Genomic DNA, 10051 nt, shown 5'->3' on the forward strand with positions numbered 1-10051 from the left:
CAGAAGTTAAAAAAAGAAGAAGAATCTAATACGCAGGGGAGAAGAATACTATCACGTATCAAAACAACACAAGAATATCCTAACATAGACACTGGAAAAAAACATCAAAGTGTGCCTGCTTTGTGGAGTTGAAGACGAATCTCACGACCTAGCAAAGATCAACCGTTAAAGGCCATCGCCTTAAAAGTAGAAAACAATTTAATCAGAAATCTTTACTTGTCAAATGAAATGTGCTTTCATAAACTCATATACTCCCTCAAAAGTTTTTTTTAGATTTTATTAGTTTCACAGTAATAGAAGTTGTGTGTTTTCAATACTACTTTTAAATTGTTTTACATTTTAAAATAAGAATTAAAAAATAATACTAAAATAAATTTAACTTTTTGAAATTATGATATTAAATAATGTTATTTTTGGTATTGCAAATTTATTCGTATGAAATTCTAAACTTTCAGAGGAATAGCAAAAAGAAAGTAGTCTAACCTTGTCTGCTTCTTGGATCGAAGCAAACTCAACATAGGCAAATTCACAGAAACGGCCATGGTGTTCTACAAGGTTCCTCCTTGTCCTAAGGAGGAATCTTCTGCTTAGGAAGTTGGCTTTTCAAGCTGTAGTCTTTCACTTTTGGAAAGAGAGAAATAATATGATCCACAACAATGTTTCTCTGCCAGCTACTAATGTCTTCAGAGCCATCCACAGGGAGATGCGGAATATTATTTCCTCTAGGAGATCGAACAAGCTTTTCAGCTCATTTATGGTTCTATGGTTAGGATAAGTGCTTATGGTGTCCATTGAATTGGATGTTGTTTGATCTATCTTGTTTCTTCTTTCTTTTTGCCAAGATGTGTCAAACTTAAGATCTTGCTTGTGTAAAATCTTTTTTTCATTTATATGATATTTATAATTTAGTAAAAAAAACATTAAGAACTTGGCCAACTTCTTTGAAGAACTCCTCTCTGGAGGATAACAATAGTGGTCAACGGAAAACTTTCAATAGTAACCAAAGGTGTGTACTGTGTTATACTTACATATCTAATCTTTGACAATTGTATACGAGATTGTCAACACAGATTGATTTTAATATTCTATTAGTAGAAGGTCTTGGTGGCTGTTGTTGAAAGTCAAATCATAATACACAAAAAGTTAAGTTCGAACATATAGCAAACAAAAGTTACTTCAGATCTGTACAAGAAGAAGGCCATAATTAAGGAGAAGAAGATTACCGTGCTTGAGGATGATCCCATGGACGCAAGAAATAATTCGGTTAGTGGGCTTCAGGATTTAGGAAGATGTACTTATAGTTATCGGGAGAAAAAAAAATGTAAATATAAAAAGAAAAGAGAATTCACGAAATCTATATGCATTTTTATTGCAATAAAAATGCTTATTGGATTAGAGGTTTAGAAAATTTTATAAGTTTTTAGATTTGATGGAAATTTAGGTGTATTTTGAAGATATCGAATTTTCTTTAGGTTATAGGTGTTTTGATAAGATTTTTATAATAATTATTTTCAAGTATTTTGAATAATTTAATATAATGGTTATGAAAAAGATGATTAAAAATCTAAAATAATTATTTATTGTTCAAATAAATATAAAGAAAATTGAAATTTGAATAGATTTGAAACATTAAGATACTTGAGAATTTGTTTTTCAACTGTGAAAGATTATTTAAAATTATATATAATATGTAAAATTTGTCAATAATCTATATGTAAATATCTATTTTAATTTTCCTTCAATTCAAGCTTCTATCTCAAGTAGCCACCTTGAATCATTTATGATGTATATAACACAAGAAGAACAAGTTAGAGACATACAAAAGATAAAATATATACACCAAGAACCATGAGACTAGCTAGGCCATCAGTGTCTCCCCTTACAGAGTCTGGATACAAAGTTCAACAAGGCAAGACCGAAGCATTCATTACCTGGAGTGCCTTCAAGTTGTATTTCATGCTTGTGATGGCCTGAAAGCTGAACATACGAGAGTTAACAAAATTATCCAGACTCTGAAATACGTTCGGATAGTGATTCTATATGTTCGATAGCACTCTCCACCAGCTTCTCATCTTTATCTTTAATGATGACGATCTGTTTACAAGTATTTTATCTAGGCATAAAACTACAGAAGCTTTCTTCAACCTTCCTTCTACTTTAAAGCTTGGCAGGCCAGCCAATTTGTTCTAATGTTGGCAGAATTTGCCTCGTCTTTCTCTATTATTGATGTGTTAGACAACTGTACTCCTGATTGGCTTATAAAATAATATATTGAGATTCGAGAGAGATAAGCACTCAACTTGCAACCGGTTATGAATTTATAATGAGTATGCTTAAGTTATATAATCAAAATCTTTTTTATTGTGTTCGTTGTCTTTGAATTGATTCCTTCCGTCTCTTTTTCTTCTATACTTTCTTCGATCATCTTTAGAAACATATCACTCTTTCATCATCGCTTCTTGCACGCCCCACAAGTGCAGCCCTCCATCCCCCTTTCTAGTGACTGCACATGATAAACAATCAACGAATAAAAGCATTAACTAAGAAAACGTATTTGGCAAAAAAAAAAAATACTAAGCAAATGTTTTGAAATCTCATGTTCCAATTGTATGGCTTTTATGGACAGAAGTCCAACTCGAGCATTTCTTCATATACTACTTGAATAAGACCATAACATGTGAATTTACATTGAACCTCATAATCTAAGGTTAACCTCAGACATGAACTTCCTATATATACATAACTATCTATTTCTATGTGATCATTGTATACATAGAGCGACTATTTATGATTCTTAACGTACATAGGGCATAGATAAGATATGTATGAGAATGTTTATTAAAACATAAACTAATTACCGCGAAATTTACAGTTGTCATGTAAATTTTGCTGTATTGAAAATATTTTAAGCCCCTGAGTAAAGGTTGATTCATGATTTGATCAATTGTAAATAGCTGCTATATTACCATAATTGTTTTTTCAACACACCAAAATATGGTTGAGATGATTAAAAGTAGCATTCTCTCAACATGCATATATTATAAGGATTAATTAATATGATCATCTTTACTTCAGTTTGAGACAATGTCATATATCGAATGTATAGAAAGATGCACCTCTACTTGGTGTTGAAGACCTTTGATATGCTCAGCAGCCAAATCCAACATTTCTGCATAGCTCGTTTGCTTCAAAAAAAAGTCAAAACATTATTTTTAGGTATATGTGTAATATATAATCACCTTAATTAGACCTAAATTACATAGAAATTATAATTCCTAGCTCTCACATTGTCTATATTAGGCACCAGTTCTTGTAGCTTCTTCAGCTTCCCGCTTATTCTCGTTCTTCTATCCTATACAGAAAACTTGATCATACTCTTGCTTTCTTTGGGTTTCACGTATAATTCTCTTGTATACTCATGTAATTATAACATCAATATCAAATCAATAGAATACAACTAACCCTTTCAGCTATACTACGCGGGTGAGTCGCACATCCACGCTTGGCCCTAACCCTACAGGGCACCGAACCCTCTGGGATTTTCATCAAACTCTCCATTCTCGCCATTTCCAGAGACGTTTGTGGCATGCTAAACTAAAGAATCAGAACCAGACCAAACATCAGTTTAAAGCTTTATAAACATTTTTGAAAATTTAATAAATCAATAATAGTACCTTCTCTAAAGTATGTATATGTATTAGACAACACCACTCAACATACATTTTTTTTTTGGTAGGCACCACTCAAGATGCATGAACTTGTGACATACATTTTTATTGGCATTTATTTCAATTTGAAATCCGATTTATAGACTACATGTTAGATATATTACACAAAAACACTCAGCACAGTATAATATCATTTATTAAGATACAACTTGTAAATCATACATAGAACAATCATGAACGTTCTCCAAACTTAGAAAATCAAAAATACAAATCACACAACTTTGGACATATGCAATTTCCCCTCTTTTACCTAGCAGATTCGAAGAATTGTGACACTTTATTGCATAGACAATGAAAGTATTCAAGATTCATACAACAAAAATATAGAAATACCTGAGTTTCTAAGGTGAAAAAGTCGGTGGTCTTGGACCGTTCATCAATGGTGAAACTGATTTGAGAAGACGACCTGTCCCAATTGTTACCATCATTTCCAAAACTCATACTCGTCGATGCGGCACTGTTTATAGCCGCCGCAGCCGCTTGTACCTCCGAGATTCTCGGTAGAGAGTTATGTTCTTGATAATTACTACTACTCCTGCCTGAGAATCTCTGCTCCGACTTCAACCTAGATGGCCCTCGCTCTTCTCCTCTTCCTCCGCCGTATCCTCCGTTTGGCTGCCCTAGGGAAAAACCTGTTCCCTCTTCCATTAACAAATTTAAATCGAAAGAGATGTAATGCTATGTAGGGTTATTAAACTTGTAACTATCTTAGTATTTTAATAACCAGTATGATTTGATTTTTAAAAGAAAACGTATATATATTATATACACAAAATAGAAGATAATGGGCCGAGTTCGAGATTCGAGATTCGAGGACCCCTTCCTTTGTCTCTACTTAGATTTTATTCTTTTATTTATCGCCAATTTGACAGAAATTAATATTCACTATTCGAATTCTAAACTATTATTATCATTTATCCTATATAATAATGCAAGAGGGGTAAACTTTCTTGGGGCTCGCACATGTATTACAGTGCAAAATAAACCGATGCAATGAACAGAAGATCAAATTAAATTCTATAAATTATTACTTGCAAGTTGTAACGAACAATATAGTAGTAAATCTATCTTTATTTTTCTTATAAAATAAATCCATTTCTTATAATAACAAGTAGGTGTATCCCAAAATCAAATTAGTGATTTAAGCCATGTCAGCAAGGTGGGCCTTATGGCTGCTTTGTCAGAAGAGAAAGAGCATGTGGGATGGATTAAATATTGCCAAGTGGACTATATTTTTCCAATGATTCATTTTTTAACATATACTTTTGGCAAGTGCATGTTTTTATAAGACACGCTATTTGCATTAAGTTACATTATTAAATTATACAACTTGTCTCCCCTGAAAATACATGTTCAATGGTTCATGGATGTAAATGTATTATTTGATCTTAGCATGTAAATGTATTTATACGTATGTTTGTAAACATGTATTTTCAGTATATGTATGCAAACCATATCGACCATGGTTTCTCCAAACATAAATGAAAGAGAGGTTAATAAAATCAATAGATTGATTAACCATATCAAAACAAAATCTACAGGTAGATATTTTGGTAGCTATTGTGATTTCGATTTTCAGTTAAGTTGTTATTAATTATAATTGTTAATTAATTAGAAAAACAAAAGTCGCATCCCTTTTATATGTGGAGGGAAACAAATAGACAAATTAAAGTCATCGCAAATCGCAATCAATGCAATGTTACATGGTTTGGATCCCAGGAAGTCAAAATTACGTGTTAGACCAATTTAGTTATCATCTCGTTTAATCAGATTCAATACAAGTTTATTTAAATCGTACGTTTCATAATTTTCACATATTTTGAAACATTTGCTGCAATACTAAATATAAGTAATGATCAATTTAGTTAAAATTGATATTATACCGATTCTAATTGGTACAGGTAAATAAAAATTACAATTTTGTATAAAATTTTAAATATGATTATAAATAGTCTCAATGAAACAAGATAAAACTCAAAACATTGATTAACTTAACCAAATAATACTAATTATAATCGTATGTTATGCCTATCTGTAAGAGTGTATTTTAATTTGCATACCGTCGACTATACATCAAAAAATTGTGGTGGAAAATGTAAGAAACGCAAAAGTTACCGTTGGGTTCAGTGGGAAGAAGTTGGTCATAGAATCCAGCCGGAGAGCTTCTGTGTCGGAACAAAGGAGAGGAAGAAGCGCCGGAATGTCCGATGGTAGATGGTTCGCCTGAGAAGTGATGACCGAACCCGACGACGTTGGGATTGTGCTGCTGCCGCGGCGGAGGTGAAACATTATGGTGAGTTTGAGAACCGAGGGAGGAGAAACCACCTGAAGTTTCATCATATGGATTGTTTTCGGCGTCGCCGCCGTCTGGAGTGGTGGACTTGGAGGAGGAACGAGGGTACATAATTTGTTTTTGCCTGAAAAGATAAACCCTATAAAAGTTAATCTGACAGTTAGGGGAAAATCTTGAGGAGAGTCTTTAAGAATGAAAGAGAAAGAGATCTTATGACTAGTTCATTGGTTGATATAATAATGTAAGAGAGTTACTAAATGTAGTTAGGGATCGTAAAGTTGAAATGAATTAAATTAGTGAAAGGGGACAAATTAGAAAGGTGGCTTCTGTGTGTGCATGTGCTGTAAGTGCTCGTCCGCCTGACGAAGAGAGTCTTCTACTCACGGTCGTCAACGCATGTGCACCTCACGTGGTTGACAGTTGGATATTTTTGACGTTCTTTAAATTCTAGTTGATTAAAGTTTTTTCATATAACTTTTCATCTGTGGAAGTTGTGGAAGAAGGTTGGTTGGAGTTTTACGTAAAGAAATGAGCATTTTATTTATTTGGTAAATGGTAATGAAGTAGAATTAACTTTATCTAGTGTACTTTCTGTAAACATATTGTTTAATGTTCTTGATGGTATCAATGGTAAACTAAACTAATGCGATAGTGGGATATGATGTAAATTGTTAATATTTTCTATGAATAAAATTGTTAATAGTTTCGAATATAATTTAATGAATCTAAATTTCATATACACAAACATGATTGTTGAGCATAGGTTGGTTGTCTTTGGTTTGTTGTTCAAAAAAAAGTTGTCGTCACAATTATTGGGTCACTCGATTAAATTAGAACGAACTACACGAAGCCCAAGATTGTTACCCAATATCCAACATTGTCGTATAGGTAGGCCAGATTTGTCCGAATCATAAGGGAGGCGGATAAAGACCGATACTTCTTGGTTTGGATACTATTAGGTCTATGAAGTTTGGTTATTTCAAATCAAATATATTTGTATATATATTCTCATTTCATGTTCAAATATTTTTTTTATAAGACAAAAAAGTAGGAACGCAAGCATTATAAATAAGGTAGAATTTGCGAGATATCTAAAATTGCAAAAGAAATTAAGAGTATGTCATTGATTTTGACATAATGTAATAACTAACATTTATGTCATTTATTATTTGGTTCTACCATTTTTTCCTGTAATCATCCAATGACTTTGTTATTTGAGATGACCAAAAAAATATATAGTGAATAAAATATTTAAATATGATATCAATAAAATGAGATGTGGCTAAAATTTAGTGCACACTATTGACAACGACAGTGTCAAAGTCATCTATACTATTTTTTTACCTCTAATTAATAAATCTATACTGTAATCAGTAAATTATAACCCAAATATAATCTATAACTGTTTAACTATATATTTAAAATTTATCAGCCATATTAAATCCTACATACTCACTTAAATATTAAACCTTAGACAAGCCTCTTAGTTACTAAATCTAAACCCAAATATAATTTTAACCATATGTTGCGAGTGTAGAATTCTATCTCAGTGACATAGAACAACACCCAAGATACGGTAAGAACTATACAAAATAAACCCACCCAAAATCTTTGACTACTATATCCAAACCCCTACTTAGTAAATCTAAACCCTAACCAGGAACCTATAAACCCAAATACAATCTATAAACTATTTTTCAATATTAGACAATCTAAACTCTAACAAAGAACGTACAACATGGCAAATTATTACATATTTAATAAATAGTATAGAACTATTATCACAAATAGTATAGAAATATTGTCACAAATTGACTTTGTAAATGCTTTAGAGAAGTTTTGATAGTATAGTACACTAATATAAGGGTTTATATGCTATCTAACCAAATTTGACTATTATACCCACCCACTTAAATATTAAACCCTAGACAAACTCTCTAGTTACTAAATCTAAACCCAAATAACTGAACTATAAACTCAAATAGAACCTTTATAAATAGTTAGAATGACTGACTCACACCCAATTTTAAATATTAAACTCTAAACTGTTATCACTAAATCAAAAACTCAATCTTCACCTTCCAAATACTAAACCCTAAATTTTAATCACAAATTCCTAAACCATACCACCCAATTAAATATTAAACCCTAAACAAACTCCCTAGTTACTAAATCTAAACCCAAATATAATGTCTATGATTGCATGAAAGAAGTTAATGTTGACCCCAACCATACTCCCTCACATTCTAAATACTAAACCCTAAATTCTAGCCACTAAACCATAATCCAAATATACACTAAACCCTAAACCTAAATAAATAGATTAAGTTAAACCCTAATCAATGAAGTATAAACCCAAATAGAATGTATATAATATGGTTTACTATACCCAAACTTTTACTTAGTAAATCTAAACCCTAGGCAGGAACCTATAAACTCAAATACAATCTATAAATTGTTTTCCAATATTAAACACTTGAAAGCACATTTACTTGGTTAACATGTTGCATATCTTATATTCCATATAGTCTAAGTAGTATAGTAAACGAATGTTCCAAATAATCAAATTTGACCAACACACGAAAAAATGAATTTCATATTACAATCAATCACACAAAATGACAAAGAAGAGACCTATCAAATTAAAAAAACATAACATATTATTACATTTTTAAGGAGTAGTATAGAAATATGTCTCAAATAGTATGGTAACCGTACATAGATAGCTATACCTAAGAATATATACTATACTATTCATTTCACCAAATATAGTATAGACGGCGAGTTCATCTTCTTCAATTCTTTTCTGTAGACAGACTGATACACATGCATTTCCTTCACCATCATTATTTTTCACCACCATATAGAGATCGTCTTCATCTCCTCTCTTTTTCCCGACACGATGATGCTTTTACCGACTCGCTGTCGTTGTTCTTCACCACTGGATCTATAAAATAAAAACAGAAATGAAAACAGAGTATGTAAACAAAAGCATGATTGTGAGAATCAATTGATTTAAGAAAAAAAAAGAGAAAAAAATGAAAGAGTTGTTGTGTGTGCTCACCGTCTACGCTTTGATCGTTGTATGTTCTTCACCACTGGATCTTTAAAACAAAAACAGAGTATGAAAACAAAAGCATGATTGTGAGAATCAATTGATTTTTTTTTTAAAGAAAAGAAATGAAAGAGTTGTTGTTTTTGCTCACTGTCTATGACTTCATCGTTGTCGCTTCTTTAAAACAATTGATTGTTCTTTTGGTGAAGTATTGAAAGAGAAATATTATGTGACAAAAGAAAACGTATGATTTTGTTGATAATCTGAAGAAGAAAGAGAGACAGTGGAAAGAGATGGTGGAGTATAGACGTGGCGGTGGTGGTGATGGATTAGAAGATGTGGCTAAAAGTTTTTTATATATTTTTTAATTATTTTTGTTTGTAGGTTTCACCGGTTGGTTGAGAAGGGTAATATGCACTACAAGAAAACGTAGCAGTAACAACGGCGGTTTACGACGAAATTATTTCCTCGTAACTTTACATGGGCTTTACAACGCAATTACGACGAGACATTATTTCGTCGTAAACTCCATGGTAATTTACGACGAAAAGATTTCGTCGTAAAGTCAATGTAAGTTTACGACGAAAGTACGTCGAATGCGAAATAGTTGTAAACGTTACATCGACATTACAACGAATCATGTTACCGTTATATAAAGGTGAAAACGTGCATTCAATGTGCTTTAACTTACCTAAATTCGTTGTAAAGTCGTTGTAAATGTTCCATGTAAAATCCATGTAAAACTTTTCTTGTAAAATCATTGTTATATTTCTCTATATATATATATGTCATTTCCCACAACTCTCTTCTTCACAACACACAACTCTCTTCCTCTCGAACCTGATGGCGTTTAGACTATGTTCCTCATTCAGCCACCAATTACTATTTCGAAGATGACGATAAGGAACATGAGTCATTCGTCTGTCTGCCAATTCAGTGGAGCGACAAGGAGAAGTGGACGGAAGTGCAGTTGGT

At 32.1% G+C, this 10051-nt stretch overlaps 1 protein-coding gene across 4 annotated transcripts; it reads right to left on the minus strand.

The window, feature by feature from the left end:
• Positions 1–2283: 2283 nt before the first annotated feature.
• On the minus strand, positions 2284–6289 carry LOC106341613 (transcription factor bHLH129-like). Of its 4 annotated transcripts, XM_013780337.1 has the most exons (7): positions 6276–6289; positions 5844–6145; positions 4062–4369; positions 3463–3594; positions 3287–3352; positions 3117–3185; positions 2284–2503 (listed from the first exon to the last, which is right to left on the minus strand). In XM_013780337.1, the coding sequence occupies exons 2-7, from the start codon at positions 6130–6132 to the stop codon at positions 2450–2452; spliced, it is 918 nt and encodes a 305-aa protein (XP_013635791.1). In that variant the 5' UTR covers positions 6133–6145; positions 6276–6289; the 3' UTR covers positions 2284–2449. The 4 variants fall into 4 exon arrangements, 3 of the variants coding, with proteins under 3 accessions (XP_013635791.1, XP_013635790.1, XP_013635792.1); XM_013780336.1 differs by lacking the exon at positions 6276–6289 and having other exon boundaries at positions 5844–6265; XM_013780338.1 differs by lacking the exon at positions 6276–6289 and having other exon boundaries at positions 4062–4360; positions 5844–6264.
• Positions 6290–10051: the final 3762 nt, after the last annotated feature.

The sequence above is a fragment of the Brassica oleracea genome, chromosome C4 (genome assembly GCF_000695525.1).
Source record: "Brassica oleracea var. oleracea cultivar TO1000 chromosome C4, BOL, whole genome shotgun sequence".
Classification (NCBI taxonomy): Eukaryota; Viridiplantae; Streptophyta; class Magnoliopsida; order Brassicales; family Brassicaceae; genus Brassica; species Brassica oleracea.